Source organism: Vulpes vulpes, chromosome 8 (genome assembly GCF_048418805.1).
Source record: "Vulpes vulpes isolate BD-2025 chromosome 8, VulVul3, whole genome shotgun sequence".
NCBI lineage: Eukaryota > Metazoa > Chordata > Mammalia > Carnivora > Canidae > Vulpes > Vulpes vulpes.
In genome coordinates, this window is record NC_132787.1 from 77,867,632 (window position 1) to 77,890,259 (window position 22,628).

The following is a 22,628-nucleotide window of genomic DNA, read 5'->3' on the forward strand; positions in this document are numbered from 1 at the left end:
CTAAGTTCTGTCTAGGAGTTCCACCTCCACCTTTGTGTGTTCACAATCGATTGCATAATTTCCCCTTTATGAATCTCCTTTTTACCGAGAGGAAAAATCTAATTGTTCAATGGGTTTGTTCTGATGCCTGTCATTTTGTCTCAGAATTGGTGAAGTAATTTCCACCCCAGGCAGCCTCTCAGGGGTTAGTGTACGTGAGTGGTTGGGAACATATATTCATAGTCACCAAAGATGAATAAGGTAACGAAAACCCCATCATCTCCATGCTTTTAAGACTAAGGAATGTATGGAATGCCCCCATTCTGATTATTTAGAAAGAAAACTTTGTAGCAGCCAACTTATAGCTGTGGCGTGGAGAACATGTCACAAAGCACCACAGGAGAGCTGGTGAAAGCCAGGAGAGCCAGGACTTCACAAAGCAGACACCAGGGGGAGGCAGTGACAGGAATATGTCAGGAAGGTAACCAAGATTGCCAGGATCATCCAGTGTTAAACATTAGAGGACGTGTAGACATGAAATAAAAACGTTATGAGATGGAGCTAGCTGCGACCGGAACACGGTGGTATCCCCAGCAGCAGCAGCAGCAGACAACTGATAAAAAGCTGTGTCTTCTGATAATTGGACAGTCATGAAACTAGCAGTATCAATGAAGTAAGAGTCAAGACATGTGAAACATTTTGATCATTTTATTTTATAATCTTCAAAATTTTCTGCCATGAGACAGGAATGCATGATAGAAATGGCTCAACATCTTCACATGAAACACTTGGATTCATTTTCATTCACAAGTTTTTCTAGAAACATCTACAATTTCATAATCCCACCCACTTGCAACCATTATCACAGATTTAATTGACCATTAAACAGTAGTTGCCAGCAATAGAGAGCTGGAACGCTTTCTGCGCATTAGTAGTGTCTTTTGAAACTACCACCCAAGAGTATCACGATTTTGTAAATCTCATTGTACACAGCAACCCCAAAGGTGACTGGTGTCCTAAATAAATTCCCTGCTTATCATGGAGAGCTCTATCCCCCAGGGACATAAAGAAATGCTTTTTCTTCTAGAACTACTTGTTCTGTTCACCTCAGTATTTTTCTTGCAGGGAATAGCACATGCTGACCTGATGATTTAATTACACTCATATATAGGCAAGTATATATGCCTTATATACTTATTGATGCTCTCTGATAATTCTGAATAGAACATACTGAAAAAAGATGGATTGCTTGGAATTGCTCTTCTTTTGAAGAGAACTACTTTGAGGTTTTTTTTTTTGAACAACTGTAAACAAAAGGAAAGAGATATACATGGACATATACCTATACACATAGAGATATACACTGAGTATTTTCAATGTGGCGTATATCTTCCTATATAGATACACACAAACAGAGTGTCTACACTCACCCCTTCACACATACCCACACCCTTACATACAGCATGTGAATATAAATGTGAGTGTCCTTGGGAGTTCACTGGAGTTTGTATATTAATTACCAAATGATGATGAGATACCTGATTTGTATTACTCCTGAGAAGATACTAGAAGGGAATGACAGTTCTGATGCACTTTGGAATGGCACAATCACGTAAACACTTGCATACTTATACTTAAGACTTCTGAACTCATTCAAAGTTTCTAAACATGATCTAACAACAACAAAACAATTCAGCAAAAAATCAAAACAAAGTTTTTTATAATCAATGTATAAACAAATATATAAGAAATGCATATCTGTCAGCAATTATAGTAGGAAACATGTAAGTAAGAAAAACAGTCATCTGACAACAAAACTATCCAATGCATAATACATGCATTGCCCAAAATAGCAGAGAACAGCCACATCAGAATTGCAAGGGTAAAAAAAAAAAAAAAAAAAAGAAAGAATTGCAAGGGTTACAATAACTCTACTGGAGAAAAATGACCATATATAGCAAGTCTGTTATGTATGCAATTTATAAAAAAATTACTGTGACTGTTACTCATACTTCTATAAAAAAAGAATTTGTAATTTGTGGAGTGTCTTATCCCTCGATATAATCTGTATAAAAATTACAACTAAACCAATGAATTTCAAGCACCAATTCAAACTTACTGTATTTATATTTCTATTATCAAAGGAACAAATTATGAGGAAGGCTAAGCTAAAATTAGCCAAGTAATTCTTAGTTTTATAGGCATGCGGTTTTTCTTCTTCCATTCACTTGAATGCCAAACATTAAAAAAATGTTTAGGCCAGTAAAGGAATCCTTGGAGGAATCCATTATTTCTGAGTATTAATGGTTTAGTATACATTAAAAGCTCTTTAACAAACCACTGCTTTCTTAGTTCTAAGATGAAATAGATTTGCACACAAGAAATGAAGGGACTGTTCCTCATGATCATGACGACTTAGAAAAGGCAGCACCCAGACAGTAGACTAATGAGCACATCTGGACATCTACCGGTAGTGTGAGGAAACGGCGTTAGGACTCAAGGCAACACCACTGCTCGCAGCAATACTGAAGTTTTTAACTAAAAAATTTCTACTAGTCATTTGGGTGGGAGGATATCTCAGTGAGAGAGTATTTTTTGTTTTCTCATTTTTCTGCATCAGGGAAAAAAATATAGCACAGTCTGAGCCAGTAGATGAGTAACAGTGTTTGTGATGCCTCTGGTTGTTCCTGAAGAAAACTTGTTCAGATAACAAGGGGTTGATTTTCAATCCATACAACTGCTGTTTTTGTTTCCAGTATTTACATCATACCACTTACATACACAGTAATTTCTGAGAAATTAATGTGTGTCTTTCCTGTTATTTAGAGTTTGGTTCATTTTCACACCCACCAAACTGAACCTTTAGATGGGCCGCATCTGAGAGACCGCAGGTAAGAGTACTGAAAACAGATCACGCGGGAACCAAGATCTGCATCACTAGTGATCTATCTCCATTACTCCCCAGCCTGTCATCTGAACTCTATCCCAGGATCACATGTAGCTGAAGGAGAAGAGAGTCATGCTGAAGGCCTGGGGTTAAGACAGGGGTGCGGGGTCTTGCTGGTCCTCTGGAGGAGGGGCTGCCCTCTGCTCCTTGATCTCCCTGGATGGCTCCTCATCCAGAGGCTCACCCAAGTCCTCACTGCCCCCTTCACTCTGTTCCTCCATGTGGTCCTCGCTGGGCTCCATAGTCTGCTCCAGGCTGTTCTCCAGAAGTGTGGGAGAATTGCTTATTCTACTTTCTTCTTCAGCTGTCTCATTTAAGGGCTGGGAAGGAGGTGGTGTGGGAGTATCAGACTGCACGGCACTTTCGATGGAGGAGATGGGGGCTTTGGTTAGAGTACCATCGGGTACAATCTCATTTTGAGGCAAAGATAACTTTTCTACAAGTTTCCATTGAATGATGCTCATGTCTTTTCCACCCGTTGAAATCAAGTGACTGTCATTATGAGTAAAGCTGACGTTGGTGACATGGCTGCTGTGGGCACTGTACTTGTGACTGGGAGCCTAGATGAAACAAATCAGACAGGAAAATTAACCCCCGTCTTTACATGCCTATTTACAGCAATGGAAGCGACTTGGTAAGGAAGGTAATTCAAATCAAAGCCAGAGTCATCAAATCTGAGGAATGGAGCTAGCAGTAATTTCCCAGCCATCTTCTGTAATGGTCTTCTCCTTGACCTTACTGGTGAAGAAGTAAATACACAGTGCCGGCCTGGACGCTTAAAGGTGCTCTCCCCTGTGCCCCAGGGCATCACAGGCAGTGATGAGTAACTCTACACATCTCATCATCGACACAAAAATATCCCGATAAAAGGCCTACAACACTAGTTTTTATTAAACTGACTTTACCTTTGCTTTGGAGCAGGGATACTGAAACAGATGAACTTTGCAAAAGTCATCAGCGACAGCAATCACCTTCCTGTTGTGGGATCGTACCAGTGCATTGATATCGGTCCCATCGGATCCTTCTGGCCAGACACCTTTGATATGGAAACACCGGGGTGTAGAAAAATTAGTCTAAAATGTAACTGTGATGCTACATGGATTTTAGAATCTTATTAATTTTCATCTGTGTTCAAACTTAGCTGTTTCTTAGTGCCTGAACATTTCTTAGTGCCTTCACTATAAGGATGAAGTTCTACCCCAAATCTAGTAAAATTAAGTGAAAATAGTCTCAAGATGGAAAATATAAAGGCACAGAAGTACTCACTAGTAACCAGCAGGTGGTGCTAACAAATCGTTTTAGCTTAACTCACCTCAGCATATAAGCTCTTCCTTTTTAATTTATATTTTAAAGATTTTATCTTTATTCATCAGATAAAGCACTGAAATAACACCTATTTTTTAAGACCAACAAGAAACAGGCTTTGAGGTTTTTTTTTCTTCAAGATTTTATTTTTATAAATTTATTAATGACAGACTGAGAAAGGCAGAGGGAGAAGCAGGCTCCTTCCAGGGAGCCTGCTGTGGGCCTTGATCCGGGTACTCTGGGATCACGCCCTGGGCAGAAGGCAAACGCTCAACTGCTGAGCCACTCAGGCATCCCAAAACAGTCTTTGAGTTTAAATTCTGTGCTTGTTTTTAATTTCTCCCTCCCTCCCCCAAGTCACATTTACTGAATCATTGGTTCTTTCATATTTTCCTAGTGATTTAATTATTTGCCAGGGTAGGAATTATTAAAAGTTGATTTCTTGTTTCCTTAAGTAACTCCTATTAGATGCATTTATGTTCAAATGAAGCCCTGAAAATATTGCTTGTTGCATCATAAATTTAATTATGATGCATTTCACTATTAAGTTTTTGATATTTACAATTTTAAATTGACACCAATATTGTTAAATATTTCTAGTAACAAAAAATAGAAATTTTAAAAGACGATGAAACAAAATTGTCTCTCTCATGAATAAATAAAGATAAAATCTAAACAAAACAAAGTTTCTAGGTGGAGCGGAAATTCTGCTAGTTGTATAGCAAGGTGCAGAAACTAAGCCACAGCAGTTTTTCAAAGTAGACTCTGGGGAAGCTGTGTAAAATGTACACACTCTCTTCTTTGCTGTTCCTTCCCTTCAGGTAGGCACTTCCAAGAAAGCCTTGGAAGATTCTTTCTTAATGGAATGCACAGGCCATCCACTAGTCTACCATACTATCCCATAGAATTTTCATAGAAATATTTATGTCCAGAGACATAACAAATTTAATTATTCTGAGTCATTATGAGACACTGGTGATCATGTTCAACATAATTAGCACAAAACTCTATTAGGATTAGATAGAAATTATTGCATACAGAAGGGCTGATATGCTGGTTCAGCGCCATTCTTGAAAAGAAGTTTTTGATAAATTCGCTAAAACAAGTCAAAACACTTCTTAACTGACATCTCTTAAGTAAATATTGTTTCATTACAAGAACGAGGTAAATTACCAGCTATTGGCTACTGTTTCATTTTCACCCAGAATAATGAAATTGTACCTGGCTCAGTCAGGGTTGTTTTTAACTTCTTGCTAGCCCTTACTTGCCTCTATCTTTAGCAGTTGTGTTTAGAACAAGGGCCTATAATGGATAATTTTTCTAATGTACATAGCATGAAGAACTGTTCTCATCTACAATCAGATTGGAGGAGAGAGCCCCACTGTCAGAAGGTAGAGATGTGGTTAAAGGGAAAGTACTAATATTCTGGACATTGCTTTAGGTATAGATATCCCCCCCCCCCCAATATATCCAGCATTCTAATTACTGAGTAGAACATCTCTTTTTAATTCTTTGCAGACAAGGCCTTATTATCTTAACTTTTCCATTTGTCTTATAGCTTTTTCAGAAGGATACACCCAGACTGGGAAAGACTTAGAAAACTGTCACAGAAAAGATTGCAAGAAATATCTAAAACATCAGATCAGTGATTTCCAAATTTTGCCTTTAAATAATGTCTACTAAAAATGCCTTTATATTTCAACAAATGGTGCTGAGCCACCTGGACATTCACATGCACAAGAGTAAGAACTGCTGACAAGATGTGGAGAAACGGAACCCTCTTAAATCACTGGTGGGAATGTAAGTGGTGCAGCCACTTTGGAAAACATTTGACAGTACTTCAGAAGGTTAAACACAAGGTTACCAGTGGAGTCTGGAATTCCACTCCTAGGTATATTTCAAGGGAAAATGAAAACAGGTCTATACAAAACTCTCACATACTTGTTCACAGGAGCATTATTTCTATTAGCTGAAAACTAGTAACAACCCAAGTGTCCATCAACTGATAAATGGATAAACAAAATGTGGTTACATGCATACAAGGGGGTATTATTCAGCCATAAAACAAAGTGCTGATACATGCTACAATGTGGATGAACTAAATCCAGAATAGGCAAGTCATTAGAGAATGAAAGTAGATTAGTGGCTGTTGGGGGCAGAGGGAGGGAGAGGTGAGGAGTGATATAGAACGTTTCATTTTGGGGTGGTGAAAATGTTCTCAAACACACTACAATTCCAAAACCACTGTACTGTATATTTTACTTTTCAAATAAAGATATTATTAAAAAAAAAGATATTATTTATTTATTCATGAGACAGAGAGAGAGAGAGGGAGACACACAGGCAGAGGGAGAAGCAGGCTCCTTAGAGAGAGCCTGATGCAGGAGTTGATCCCAGGAATCACTCCCCGAGCTGAAGGCAGATGCTCAACCACTGAGCCACCAAGGCATCCCTGTACTGTACACTTTAAATAGGTGAATTACATAGTATGCTCAATAAAGCTGTTTTAAAAATAATGCCCTTACAAATTAAAATGCTTCAATTTTCAACTGGAGGAAAAAAATGGGAAGGCAGTCTGTGCTATTATGTAAATTTCTTTAAAGTGTCTGATATTTATCGAGGACCAAAAGTTTGCTGGATTCTGCAGAGAACTTTAAATTGGTTTGATCTTAATACATTGAATTTCTCTGAATCTGGCATTAATAGTGACAGCACTGAAGAACACATGCAGACTCTTTTTCATTTGGAAATGTAAGCAATTATTATATATAGAACTCCTAATAAACCATCTTTCCCCATCAGTTGTCATGTTCTTACCAAAGACTTGAAAGCCCAGTACACAGGTGTATGTTGTCCAATCAGTGTCCTTACAATCCGACCGATTCCTGATTAGTTTGCAGCCACTTGGAATGTCCCCTTTAAATTTAGAAACAGGGAGTATAATCATAATGCCTGTGTACGAATGTATTTGAAAGTGTATCCTGATTCAAACTAGTCATGTTTATTTGTATTTATAGTCCATACACAGAAAAACATTAAGACACACTTAAAAAAGAAACGGTTTATAAAACTTCAAAACTGTTCTCCACTGAAACTGTTTTTTCTTTAAAAAGCATAAATGCCCATGTATTATATTCTTTCCTCTCTCCAGTAGAAGTTAAATACAGAGCCATATTAGAGCAGCAGTCGGAGTAATTTCTTATGACTATATGTCTCCACATATAAATTAATTCGTTGCTTTCTTGGAGAAGTGAACCATATTTGAGACTCTTCATTCCTTAGCGTGCAGAGAAGCACATGCCTTATCGAGTCAGAGAGCCAGCATGCACTCTCTGTACAATTCAAATTCTGTACAGCCGTTCATTTGCCTCCCTGATAGATACATTTCAGTTGGACGTGATCATTCATACTTACAGTACAATATCTCATAGTCTCCTGAGTTAGACATTATATACTTGTTGTCTGGGGACCAGTCAAGATGTGTGATATAGCTGGAATGTCCCTAGGGAGTAACAGATCGACTATTAGAAAGCAGTTAGCATTTTGAAAAATAAATAGTTTAACGACCAACAGATTTTCTAAGTAGCCATTTATCTGGATTTCCTGAAGTGTGCAGAGGAGTATCACAGCCTCTAGAACTGACCAAGGCTCACAGCAGTTCTTTAGTTCTTTTTCACCCTATTTTGTTGGGAACCAAAGATGCAGGTGTGTGAAGATGCCAGCCATACACGAAGAGTTCTGGTAGAACTCTGCAACAGGGGCGCCTGGGTGGCTCAGTCGCTTAAGTGTCGGACTGCTGGTTTTGGCTCAGGTCAGGATTTCAGGGTCGTAGGATCAAGCCCTCTGTCGGGCTCTGTGCTCAGGGTGGGGTCTGCTTGCCTCTCTTCCTCTGCTCTTCCCCTCTGCTCATGCATTTTAGCTCTAAAATAAATAAAATCTTAAAAAAAAAAAAACTGAATGAAAGAGATCTCAGCACAGTGGAAACATGCAGCACCTGGAACCTGGCAGTTTCCTGCCGACCTCTCCACCTAGACAACAGTAAAAATCACCTATCACCTGTGTTAGCCTTCCAAGAAAGATGAGTCTTGCAGACTTGTGCCTTAAAGGACACTTCACAGATCACCTACCCTCAGGCCTTAGTTCAAGTCACTGGTGTCCCCTTTAGAGGTACTTCATTTTAGACAATGAAGGATTCCAGGTTGGTCACAGAGAGTATGGTTTTCCTGGGCTGCTTCTTGGCATCCGTGGTACACCCCAGAGGCTGGGGAATATGGCACAGATACACAGGCATGTGGAGTTCTCCTAGAAAAACTCTTCTCTCCAAAGAATATTTTTTGGAAAAGGTCACCCAACATGAAAAGAACAGCTGGATCCAGTATGATCATCTGGCTCATTAAAACATTCCTTGAACAGGAAGACACAATCTTTTTCTGCTCCAGTTTTTACTAACACTGTGGGAATTAAGACTAAAAACTACTAAATGCTGTATTCTGCTGACTTCCTATATAAGCATTTGATGATTTCTAAGATAAATCACACACAGTCTTAATGATTTACCATAGTCAATGGAGACTCAAAAGCACTTTTAATTCCTACAGTCTGTGGTAAAGATTTAATTTCTATTGTACTTTTTGAATTACTAGCTTTCTGCACATGATTAAAATTAAAATTAAAAAATTCAAAGTACTCAAGTAGGGTTTTTAATGATTCATACAAAGTATTATTCCAGTACCTTTGAAGTTTAACAACACCTGTCCGGAGCTATGATCTCCCCCATGGTGCTGTATGTCGAATATATTTATATCTTTAAATAAATTTAAATGCTATGAATTTGAGCACTGTGAAGCTCCTGAAATCAGCAGAGATTAGGAGGTATACTGGAAAACAGGTTGGAGATCACTTTCTAGGCACAATGGAGACCTACCAACTTCACAAGAAATCAAGTTTCAAAACCAGAAAGATATATGTGGTTACTGGGTATTTTCTGAATTTGGCAGGGGCGTAAGGTTTACACAAAAACTTTTCATGGTGTATAGGAGTCTGATGATGTCTGGCTCTGGCGTCAGGAGCAGCCATGCCTCTCAGATAAGAGAACTGCTGGCTAAATGCATGAAGGATTTTGCCAGATTAGACAGGCAAAATGCAGTCCTCCAGGAAGCATTCACACTAATGTAGAAGTATTTAAAAATATCACCTGGATTGTTGTGAAAAGGCTTTAATAATATCATTTAGAAGAGCACTGGGCCCCTGGGTGGCTTAGTTGATTAAGCATCTCCCTTAAGCTCAGGTCAGGATCCCAGGGTCCTGGGATCAAGTCCCACATCAGGCTCCCTGCTCAGCAGGGAGTCTGCTTGCTTCTTCTTCTACCCCTCCCTTCCACTCGTGTGCATGTTCTCTCTCTCTCCCTTTCTCTCAAATAAAATCTTAAAAAGAAGAGGAGCATTAGAAGCAATGTATATATAATATTCATGTAGTTTCATCTATATGGGACACAGAACATATTTAGAAGGTAAATCAGTATAAGTATTCTCACAAAGAACTCCTGAGTAACAAAAGTACTCAAATATAGAAAAGACCTTGTGGAAGTTATCAATTCATACCAGAAAACCAAAGTGAGTATTTTTCCCCCTCCTATGGGTAGGAGGCAAAGAGAAGATTAAATGTAACTATTTGGGGGTCTATAATGTTACCTTCCCAGATACGTCCTTGCCCTATCCAACTCACAGGCAACAGAAGGTACATGCATAGCTTGGCGGGGGTAGCCTCCAAACACTATCCCAAGGGCACAGACACAGTTGGGAACAAAATCTAGTATACTTCCTTGAAAAGAAACAGTAAAGTACTCTAAGCTGACACTTTCATTACTGCTATGAAATAATCATAGTAATAATCACAAGTAATGGAGCCCAAAAGAAACTACTCTGAAAAAAAATAAAATATTTTAGCTAAATCTTTGTCAACTGAAGGATCATCTTCATCAGTGGTTGCAGCCCTGGTTATATATTAAAATTACATGAAGAGTTTTTTTAAAAAGTAGCAAGGCCTAGAGTTAGGAATCTAAGCTTTTCCCTAAGAAGGTATTCAGGTGTGACCCTCCATCACCATCTAGGAAAGTGCTATCCAATGGAACTTTCTGCAGTAATGAAAGTGTTGTCCACATACACAGTTCAGTGCAGCAGCAGTGAGCCAGCTGTGGCTTCTGAGTACTTGAAATGTAGCTAGTGCTCCCAGGGAATGGGATTGTATATAATTTAATGAACAGAAAGTTGTGATTAGTAGCTGTGGTGCTGGAAAACGCAGGCAGAGAACAGTCCATTCTTACTCTACTCATTTCAAATACCTCTTATTATCTAGTAGATTTCTATATAAACTGAAATGTTTCTGGATCCTTTTTTCTGTTCAAGTAGTCTATCTGCCTATCTCTGCCCAACTGTGATAGTTTTGTAGTTATGTGGAAAATTTCAGATGAACTTTAGAACCATTTTATCAATGCTGAAAGTTTAAGACTATAAAATTTACAGAGTAATTTGTAGAAAACAGGTATTTTTATCATTTCTTTGTATTTCTATGTCTCTTATTTTTTCAGTTCTTTTTTTCAACCATGTTTCCTGTGCTCTACTTGCTAGTTTTATTCTCAAAACATCTACAGTTTTTGTTGCTATTGTGAACATGATCCCCCCCCCCCCCAATCATGTTTCTGATGTACTTTTGCTGGTTCAAGGGAAAGTTATTTTTTTAAATAAATATGTTTTTATTAATTGTAATCTCTACACCCCATGTGGGGCTCAAACTCAACAATCCTGAGATCAAGAGTTGCATACTCTTCCAACCGAGCCAGCCAGGCACCCCAAAGGAAAGCTATTCTTTAGAGTACAGACTGTCAGCTGCCTAGTCAAGCCACATTCTGCACCCCACACCCCCTCGCCTTAGGTACCCAGCTGAAACACTGGATTTCCCAACCTCTACTGCAGCTACAGGTGGCAGAAATCACTGAGTGGTGCTTTCAGGGAAACTTGAAGAGAATGGACTTAGGGGGAGGAGTACCTTTCCCCTTGCTCTGATCCTTTCCTCCTGGAACTAGGATCTGATGACCAGGGGTGCCCAGGAGGCTTTAGTCAGTTAAGTGCCTGCCTTTGGCTCAGGTCATGATCCCAGGGTCGTGGGATCCAGCCCCCCATCATTGGGCTCTCTGCTCTGTGGGGGCGCTGCTTCTCCCTCTCCACCATTTGTGCTATCTCTGTGGCTAGCTCTAATTAAAAAAAAGGGGGGGGGGTCCTGATGACTGGAAAATGATAGAAAATAAAGAAAGATTTTGGGTTCCTGATGGCTTCTGCTTAAATAACACATCCCTCCATTTTTTTGAAGTAATACAATATATCCTGTTACAGTAACACTGAATCCTAATACCTTACTGAAATATTGGACTAGTTTTATGGATTGGTTTCCTGGAGATTTCTAAGTAGTTCAAGGCTTTTTTATTCTCTTTGATGTATATTTTCAATTACCAAAATCTTGGCAAAAAGAACACTTACTTTTACTAGCATTTCTTTCCTATCCTAACAGACTCTGTAACAGTACATCACTGCAACTTCAATATACTTCACTTCCTATGCTACCTTCGCAGTGTTAAAAGAAACAGGAATTGGATGTCAAACAGAAAGTCAGGATGTTGGTGCTCAGGTGAATAAAATCATCTTAATTCTACTGCAAGGAGAGTAGAAACTTTAGGTCAATCAGAACACTTAAACTCTTTAAAGGAAAATCCATGATTATACATAATTAGAAAACCTCTTGAACTTTCATAGATTCAATATTATAAATGCTGAAAAACACCCTTAAGTACAACTCATCTAGTTAACTCATCTACTTTTTCAGTTAATGAGAACAATGCTAATGCTGCTGCTGCTGCTGGCACCCAACATTGAGCAAAGAATGTTCTATGTGTAGGGCATACACTGTAACCTCTAAATCTCCCAGCAGCCTGAATGAGTCCCGCATCGGGCTCCTGGCGTGGGCCTGCTTACCCCTCCTCCTGTGTCTCTGCCTCTCTCTCTCTCTGTGTGTCTATCAGGAATAAATAAATCTTAAAAAAAAAAAAATCATGCTTATCTTTTAACTCATTTCTCTAACACTGAAGATGAGCAGGAAGTACTTTCTTTTTTTTATTTATTTTTTATTTTTTTTTAATTTTTATTTATTTATGATAGTCACACACAGAGAGAGAGAGAGAGAGGCAGAGACATAGGCAGAGGGAGAAGCAGGCTCCATGCACCAGGAGCCTGACATGGGATTCGATCCCGGGTCTCCAGGATCGTGCCCTGGGCCAAAGGCAGGCGCCAAACCGCTGCGCCACCCAGGGATCCCCAGGAAGTAATTTCAAAGTAGCATTTTAAGAAAAGGAATTTACAAGTAACAGGACTTTTCCAGTACATTTTCAAAATAGCACAGGAAAGGCCGAGATAAAGAAACACTTTATGGAAAGCAACAAAACTTAGAAAACCTCATAATCCTCAACTCCTATTACTCAAGAATATTTCAGATAACCAACTGACAGTCTTCAAATTCTTTTTAGCTATTAAATCTTTCTTACATATTAAATCTTACAAGAAAAGCCCAATATGCAGAGCAAAGAAAATCATACCCATACCAGCCCAGGCCAGCCAGCCCCATCCTTAGGGCTTTGCAGAAGTCAAGTGGAAAAGAGCTTCTATCTGAATCCAAAGCTTTTTTTTTTTTTAAAGATTTTATTTATTTATTCACGAGACACACACACACACACACACACACACACACACACAGAGGCAGAGACACAGGCAGAGGGAGAAGTAGGCTCCATGCAGGGAGCCCGATACGGGACGATCCCAGGTCTCCAGGATCCCGCCCCGAGCGGAAGGCAAGCACTAAACTGCTGAGCCACCCAGGCTACCCAATCCAAAGCCTTCTTACAAACTTTTCTATAGCAGGAGTTACAATATTAAACCACTCGGGGCAACTGGGTGGCTCAGTCAGGCATCTGACTCTTGATTTTGGCTCAGGTTATGATCTCAGTCATTTGATCGAGCCTGACTCTGCACTCAGCACAAAGTCTGCTTGAGATTCTCTCTCCCTCTGCCCCTCCCTCCAATGACTGCATGCATGCACGTGTGTGCTTTTTCTCTCTCAAAAATCAAACTGCTTATACAGTTTATGATACAACCATGAACCCCTGAATCCTACAGTTTAGTCAAACCACTTCTAATATGTACTAAACACTAAGAAGATGGATGTTTTCATGGGAAAGAAAGAAAAAAAGGTCATTCTAAATCACAGGATCTAATTAAGGGCAGAAAATGCCACAGATCTGGTCAAGTAGGCTTGAGGGGATGCAGAAAGCCCAAGGGCAGCAGGAAGACAGTGTGCTCCCAGGGGCAAACATGGGACGTGAGAGGGCAGAGACAGGTCACAAAAGAGAAAATAAAAGGCTGCCACAGACAATATAAAGGGATGATGACTCCATTCTCTTCCTCTCCATCCCTCAGCTCGCCCAGAAAGCTACACTTCACAATCAATACAAAATAAGTCAAAGCAGAAAAAGGCCAAGAAGTAAGAATCAAATTGGTACAAGGCCAGCAAGCAGAGAGTACAACCTGACTGCATGTACGAATCTGTCCAAAGAAGTGTTATTCAGGTGGGGATGGTGGTAAGGTGGTCAGCAATGAGTCACAGAGGCAAACCTGGATAGCACCCACCTAGTCTAGGGTAGAGGGACCTGAACCAAGACCAGTTCCAGTGGCAGCTATTGACCTACTGGGGATGTAGGTGCCAAGTTGGCTTACCTCCTGATTATACTCTGTTTTCACATGCATGTTTTTGCCTAAAGAGAAGTATTGGCTGGAGGATATGTTTTTGCCTAAAGAGAAGTATTGACTGGAGGATATGCATGTCCTCGGCATTTATATACCTATTTATTTATTTAAGATTTTATTTATTCATGAGAGACAAAGAGAGAAGCAGAGACATAGGTAGAGGGAGAAGCAGGCTCCCAGTGGGAAGCCTGATGTGGGACTCGATCCCAGGACCCTGGCGTCATGACCTGAGCCAAAAGCAGATGCTCAATCACTGAGCTACCCCAGTGCCCCTCTATTTTTTTTTTTTTTTTAAGATTCTATTTATTTGACAGAGAGTGAGAGCACATGCACACAATCAAGCACAAGCAGGGGGAGCAGCACACTCCCCACCAAGCAGGGAGCCTGATGCAGGTCTCAATCTCATGATCTTGGGATCATGACCTGAGCTGAAGGCAGGCACTTAACTTATTGAGCCACCTAGGCGCCCCTATATATTTTATTTTATTTTAAATGAATAAACTACCATTCTGATTCTGAGTTGGCTTCTTGAGGCTTACTTATAGAGAGAAAACCTGATGGGTCAGAAGAACCTAGGATTTAGTCCCTCACCAGTTATAGCTTTTGTAAACTGGAATGTTAGAATACAGCTCTGGAGAACCTGCATGAATTAAGTCCATTTCTCTAAAATGGAACTTGTTTTGTTTCTTAGCTTATGACTGTGAGCAAGGCCTCTGCCTCTAACAACCTTGTCAAGCATGCCACTAATGAGGCATGCCAGCTGCCCTTTATCATGAAGCACTCCTTTGTGTTCTTGGGTACCAGTCATCTCAACGGACATTTGCACATAAAATGATGCCATGAAGAGGGACAGGCTCCAACTGCTTGGTTAATTTAGGAGAGCGACATTTTCTTTCTTTTTTTTTTTTTAAAGATTGTATTTATTTATTCATGAGAGACACAGAGAGAGGCAGAGACACAGGCAGAGTGAGAAGCAGGCTTCATGCAGGGAGCCGGATGTGGGACTTGATCCTGGGTCTCCAGGATCACACCTTGGGCCGAAGGCAGGCACCCAACCGCTGAGCCACCCAGGCTGCCCGAGAGAGACATTTTCTAAAGTTCTAAATATACTTCTGCATCTATGGTGGTTACTTAAATATTAACTAGTAAGAGGAAAGTATTGGAAATAAAATAGAAAACATTTGTATTTGCAACTCTGAGAGTAATTCCTGATCTCACAACAATCCTATATAGTAGGAGCTGTTATTATGTCCAATTTTAAGATAAGAAAACTAAGATAAGACTCAGAGAAGTTAATGAACTTGTCTAAAGTCTCAATCTAATAAGTGGCAAAAATCAGCATTAGCTCAGTTCTGTCTGTCTTATATACCCTAGCAGACAAAAGATAAAAGCAGTTAATATGAAATTGTAAGACCAGCTGGTAGAAGCAGACAGCAAGGAGAAGTGACAGCTGGAAGCAAAGCATAGAACATAAGATAATTAGAAAAGCAGAGTAGCTGAGCCTTTCATTACAGCCTCAAACAGTATGATCACCTTTAACAGTTCCTAAGGATATCTCCAAATAATACTTTCAAATGCTTTAAAGACAAAAGCTGCCTAACTGGAGAAGGTGAAGTCTCATGCATTGATAAACTTGCTATTTCTCAACACTTCCAAGGTCATTCTCATTATTCAGTGTTACACACTGTTGTTTCCTTTCTGGATCAGTTGTACTATAAGAGCACAGGACAGTGAGATACATATTGAAAAACCTGAGGCATTATCATTATACTGGAAAGTCTGTTCTACTAAGAGGAGAAGAGGGTTCAGGCCCTGGATTTGCCATGTCATGATGCAACCAAGGACAAGTCTTTTATCTTCTCTGAAAGTCAGTCTCTACATCATAAGAGCTGAGTCAAGTGTGTACTACAAGGCTACCTGTAAAATTTTCTGATTCCACAAGATTAAAATTTAATTGATATACTTTCAAAAAGAGTGAGGTAAAAAATTAAGAAAAACTTAGTGCCTAGTAGGGTAAACTTCAGTAACCTGAAAATTCCTTTTGTGGAATATTTCATTTGCTCACGTGGTATAATGAGGCATTATTGTACTATACCATATCACAAGAATTATGATAATAAGTCAATTAGAAGAGATATTTCAATAAATTAATGGATAATGATTCAAAATTATTGTCAAAGCAAAATTATTTTGGATAAATTCTAAAACTTTGATGTTATTTGTAGACCAGTTTATAGGATGGTTTTAGCCTATGGTACAAAATACGCCAAGTACGTGCACACATGCAAGTGCACAAAGTAAGTATGTTTCTTGTTTGAATAGCAAATGGCCTGGGTTTTGCTTATGTATACGCTTCTAGAAACTAATTCTTTTATTTATCCCCCTAAAACCATTTTGTGATCTGTGCTACCACTAATCATTAATTCGTCAAGTAATTTCCTAATCACTTCCTAACATACACACCGAGATACCTTTTTCTATAAAAATAATAGTTAACACATTTTGAGGACCTATTATTTCCCAGGCATGATTAGAAGTATTTTATATACATTAATTTACTTTAATCCAGTAAAGCAGAAACTGCTATTATCCTCATTTTACAGAGGAAAAAATTGAAATAGAAAGTTTAAGTAACTTGCCCAAGGTCACACTAGGTTGTAAGTGGTGAAATAAGGATTTAAATCCAAGTAGTCTGATCCCAAGTGTGTGCTTTCAACCATGATGCTGTATACATAGAGCCTGCCTTTTTTGTCCTGCCGTCAGCTCAAATGTATATTTTTTAAGGACAAGGGATAAATCTTACATATATTCCTGGTATCTAGAATGTTTCTTGAGTTAGAGAATCCCTGCCATAGGATAAGTACTCAGAATGTCTACAGAACTGAATTGAGCCTTTACCTTACAATGATAATGTGGAGGAATTGAAGGAAGTATGTCTCTGCTAATAACTCTCTTAATGCAGACAGATCTCCATATAAATTACTTTACTTTTAGTGGTAACAGGTGATAAAGGAAATTACAGGATGTTGGGGGTGGACAGGAATGTGGGACACTGGTTTAAAAGTGAGATACCCTTTTATTTCTGACTCACTCCATTTTCAAAAAGTGTTATTCTAAGGGTTTCCCTTGGAAATAGCTTTAGAAACTGCCTTATATCTAGTCAGAAAGCGACAGGTATTAAATTCCCATAAGAAGAAGAAACATTTCTAAAGCACAAAGAGAATTGCAATATTCTGCTATTAAGTAATCTGTTTTCAAAGAGATTAAAGCAGTTAAGGATAGAAAATAATGGATACGTCAATGTAAACATTTAACATTTTATCTCAAGTAAAATTTTCCAACACTTTTATAGCTTAATTTTACTTCAACTACTTACAGTGCACTTTCCATGTCTGCTATATTTTCTTCCATTTTCTGAGACTACATAGAGGTAAATAAAGTTGTCATGAGATCCTACAGCCAGGAGGGTACCATCTAGAATGAGACAGGAAAAACTGTTAACTAGAGAAATGTGTTGACAGATTTGCTGCTATTTTATTGGACCTGTACTGAGTATTTTATAACTTTTGAAAATCTCAACAATTTAACTATTATTTGGTATTGGATGAATGAATCCTTCTATCACTAAGCACACTTGAAAAACATGGCCATCTAGTACAGTCATTTTTTGGAGATACTCCTAGGCCTTGGACTTGAGGCTCATCTTCTTTTAGTTAGCTACAAACTGGCTCCAGGGAAGTTAACCTGCTCTTATGGGTCTAAGTACATAGTACTCATAGGCTAAGTGTACAACTGCTCATTTTGGCTGAGCACATATGACCTCTCCAACTTGGGAAGGGACTATGTTCTCTTCTTTTATGGTCTCTTCTATTATTCTTACCATATAACAGATGGTCAATAAAGTCCAACTGATCTTTGGATTTTAATTGCTATGTCTGTAGTAATTTGCTAGTACAGCACTAAAAAAGCCAAACCAAACAGAAAACTTTTCCTGCTTTAAGATAACTTGCCGGGCTTATAGTGTAAAGCAAATACTTTTCCTTCCATGTTCAACTCAAAGAATAGTATTCTGTGCTTCCTTTGAAACAACTTGGAAGCAATCAAAAAGATCCTTTGGATCCCACACCAATCCAACTATTACTGTAATATATTTTCAAATAGAGGCAAATGTTACACTAACTCATAAGGAGGATATGAATCAAAACCATGTTGATTATGGGAAAGGGGAAATCAGAATATTATGGAAACATAATTAACATTCTGAATAAAGCATAAAGAATTATTCAAACAGGGCTAAACGAATTTATCAAATTCTTGTAAGTGGCTATTTTATCTCATTAACAAAATCATTACTATGTAGCCAGTAACAATGCAACTAGATTTTAAAGAACTTGAACAGCCTATAATGTATTTTGAATATTACTATAATTTATGTTTTCTTACATATAAAAAAAGATTGTTAAATAGAAGTAACATTCAGCTTAATACCTATCCAAAATTCCAAGTATGTGTAATTCCCCCCAAATGGGATTTGACTGTACTATATTCTGCTTTCAACTGCAAGTGCAATTGTAACAATTCATTCTAAATTTGCTCGATAATTTAGAATGTTGTTTAACTTTAGAAGATCTTTTGCAGTTTCCTGCAGCAGAATTTAATCTGATGTTGGTGGAAACATATTCAACAGTTAACAGGTTCAGAGAGTAGAGAAAAAAGTAGTTAGCTTTAGTGGAAGTGAAAATATGCAATGACAGAAATGCTGTAAAAGCCAGAATGGGGGTAAATCCTCTTACCTACTGAGTAGCGCATCACAGAGAGCTGTTCATTCCCATCTGTGTGGATAGAAACTAGATCTCTGGTTTCCGCATCCAGAACAAACCACCTGTTAAGAAGTAAAAATCAAGGTTTTCTTCAGATATTAGCACTTAAAAAAAGAATTGCTTTTTCTCCCTTTTAACAAATTTTAATAATGCCCTTTAATATGACATGTTTCCATCTTCCATTGAAGAATAAGTTCATTTTGCAAAATGCTGGTAAATACAATTTAAGTATATGTGCCTAGGCATGTTCTCATTTCTGTTTTAGGTACTCAACGCCAACTGTATCTCTTTGCTAAGTACCATTTAAACAGAAAGTTAAGATGATAGGATCAGTGTTCTTGAAGATTAAACTAGAGATGGGAAAAAAGAAATGAGCTAACTGAAACAAAGACCAAGAGGAACTCAGAGAAGGGAAATGAATGATAGAAGACACAGAATAACTTTCTGGAAGGGTAGAGAACAGGTCGGGCTGAACACAGAGGGAAAGAGGTACAGGTGGTTCAGCGGCAGGAGGAGTGACAGCTGCACAGCTATGGAAATGGGAAGGAGCACAGACAGTATGAAGGTGGGAGGGGAAGGCAGAGGGCCCTTCTTTTGGACTGATTTCAAAGGAAGCAGCAGGGGGCGCTCTGCCTCTCCAAATAACTCCGCATGTGCACACAGCTCTGAATTCTTTCAAAGATAGTTTTTTGTTCACATTAACAGGTAAAGTCAAAATGTAAAAGCTTTTGAGAGGTAAAATAATGGTTAAACTCAACTATATAATAAACAACTTTTCAAATCTTTTAATAAGAGCACTTGAAGGGATGCCCAGGTGGATCAGTTGGTTAAGCCTCAAGACTCTTGGTTTCAGCTCAGGTCCTGATCTCTCAGGGTGGTAAGACGGAGCCCCACATACTGGGCTCCCTGCTCCATGTGGAGTCTGCTTAACTCTATTCTTCTCCCTCTGTACCCTCCAACTGTGCTCACTCGCTCTCTCTAAAATAAATAAATTTTTTTAAAAGGGCACTTGAAGGCAGGGAGATGGTGCTTCAGAAAAGCACAGCAAAATATGAGGTATAGGGCAGCCCGAGTGGCTCAGTGGTTTAGCACCTGCCTTCGGCCCAGGGCGTGATCTTGGAGACCCAGGATCAAGTCCCACGTTGGGCTCCCTGCATGGAGCCTGCTTCTCCCTCTGCCTGTGTCTCTGCCTCTCTCTCTCTTTCTCTGTGTCTCTCATGAATAAATAAATAAAATCTTAAAAAAAAAAAGAGTATAAAGCAAATGTTGGCAATTAGAGACTGGGTAAGTGAGAGGAATGCAGGGTATAAATCACATACACAGCTGCTTGGAGGGCTTTAGAGTTGTGCATTGCCTGGCTCAAATCAGTCACTAAATAAATATTTGGAGAATGAATAAACAAATATAAAGTAAGTCTTGAATAAACAAATATAAAGTAAGTCTTGAAAATGACAAAAGCCAAGTTTTAGGAATAATTATTTAATACTGTAGTGTGTAGGAAGAACTATTTGGTGTGGAGAGAATGGAACAAGACTAGCAAGTCTTGTTTTTAAGATGGGGGAAAAATCCACCACTAAAAGAAGCCAATATAGAAATCATAAGGACAGTTCCTTGTAATTTTGAAGCTTCAAAACTAATACCTGGAAAGAGATCATTTCCATTTAAGCCTAAAAGAAATACTAGTTAGGTGGGAGAAAATGACAAGAAAGAACTTATTTTTTTTTTTTTTTTTTAAATTTATGATAGTCACAGAGAGAGAGAGAGAGAGAGAGAGAGAGGCAGAGACACAGGCGGAGGGAGAAGCAGGCTCCATGCACCGGGAGCCTGATGTGGGATTCGATCCCGGGTCTCCAGGATCGCGCCCTGGGCCAAAGGCAGGCGCCAAACCGCTGCACCACCCAGGGATCCCCACAAGAAAGAACTTAAAAAAATGTTTAGTGATGTTGCTCAACATGCCTTAGTGCATGCAAGGCAGAAGGTGAAAGAATGAAAGACACCAGCTCTTACCCATCAGTGAAATCCCTCTCTAATGAAAAATGCTCATGCGTGAATTTTAGTCACTTGTGAGCTAAGGGTTGAAATGTCTAGGTAGCTAGCCTAATTCATAAATTCTGTCTTCTACGTTGGTAAAAGAAATAGCTTCTATTTGTGAATACCTGAATTAAAGCCAAGAGTCAGAAAGTGGCACCCTGAAGCTCTATGCTCTATGTTTAGTGGTCACTTCCATTCCAACAGGTGTGTTACTTTACTACAGCTGTACAGTACCCACAGATTATAGGTTTCTTTTGAGAATGTAGATTAATCAATTTTTATGGCTACCATTGTGAAACTCCTCTGAGCCAAGAAATGCCAAAGCTGATGCCAAGTGAATTGCCTTTTCAGAGTAAGGGCACAAAATATTCAACTCAGACTCATCAGACAGACCTAAAGAACAATGAGAGACAATGCCACTCTGCAGGTATCAGGTTTCAAGGGTTTTTTTTGTTTTGTTTTGTTTAAAAGATTTCAGGTTTTTAATGAGTTTATGGAAACTTTATTATACTTTCTTTGGCATCTGAATAATTACCATTACTTATTCATGTATTTATTTACTTAATATTTTATTTATTTATTCATGAAAGACAGAGAGAAAGAGAGGCAAAGACACAGGCAGAGGGAGAAGCAGGCTTCATGCAGGAAGCCCGATGTGGGACTTGATCCAGGGACTCCAGAATCACGCCCTGGGCCAAAGGCAGGCGCTAAACCGCTGAGCCACCCAGGGATCCCCTTCTTATTCCAGTACAGAGTATATAAACTAGAACACAAGCTTCTGCTTTAAGATAATTTGGAATTATTATCAGGCTTTATATGACCTAAAGGACCTGATGCATCCTTCTAAATATAATTGCTCAGTATCACAAATGGGAAATCTTTGGTGATTGACTGATTGATTTTTAAATTTTTTAAAGATTTTATTTATTCATGAGAGACACAGAGAGCGAGAGGCACAGACACAGGCAGAGGCAGAGGGAGAAGCAGGCTCCATGCAGGGAGCTTGACGTGGGACTCGATCCCAGGATCACGCCCTGGGCCGAAGGCAGCACCAAACCATTGAGCCACTGGAGGTTCCCTGGTGATATATTTAAATTGCTCTGACTTGTGGGTCAAGTATCTAAGCATAGCACTATCATTTATCTTGACTTCTTTTTTATAAGATTTTATTTATTTGAGAGAGAGCATGAGAGAGATCACAAGCAAGGGGGAAGGGTGGAGGGAAAAGCAGTTTCCCCACTGAGCAGGGAACCCGACTTGGGACTTAGTGCCAGGACCCTGGGACCATGAGCTGAACTGAAGGCAGATGCTTAACCAACTGAGCCAACCAGGCACCCCTTTTCTTGACTTTCTAGAAAGACACAATATTGATTTCTTTAGTGGCAAGAAAAGAATCAAGATTTTAAAATTGGAGAGTGTTCTAGCTTAAAGTCCCTAAATGAACATATTTATGAGTTAAAAAAATATTCATCAAAATATATAGTGTGTCCTCTTGGTGGTAGATTTGTAACCCTCTCACCTTTCCTGTGCTGTCCCCCCATCTTTTACTTATAAGAATAGGAATGATTTTTATTAGAAAAATGTAAAGTCAAAACAGGAGGAAGAGAGTCTAATTCAACCCTTTTATTTTACAAATAAAAACAATGAAGTGTTCTCATTTCAAAACATCTGACCAGTCATCAACCAACTAGTTAATTGATA

At 39.0% G+C, this 22,628-nt stretch overlaps 1 protein-coding gene across 9 annotated transcripts in view; it reads right to left on the bottom strand.

Annotated features, from left to right (window-relative positions):
* Positions 1-672: 672 nt before the first annotated feature.
* Positions 673-22,628, bottom strand: part of EML4 (EMAP like 4) — a 159,374-nt gene continuing 137,418 nt past the window's right edge. For all 9 annotated transcript variants that reach the window (XM_025994299.2, XM_072767215.1, XM_025994301.2 and 6 more), the window contains 6 exons: positions 18,870-18,958; positions 17,453-17,550; positions 7,646-7,733; positions 7,049-7,147; positions 3,832-3,962; positions 673-3,486 (listed from right to left, as the gene is read on the bottom strand). In XM_025994299.2, coding sequence (XP_025850084.1) covers positions 3,016-3,486; positions 3,832-3,962; positions 7,049-7,147; positions 7,646-7,733; positions 17,453-17,550; positions 18,870-18,958 — 976 coding nt within the window. In that variant the 3' untranslated portion in view covers positions 673-3,015. The remainder of the gene's footprint in view (positions 3,487-3,831; positions 3,963-7,048; positions 7,148-7,645; positions 7,734-17,452; positions 17,551-18,869; positions 18,959-22,628) is intronic.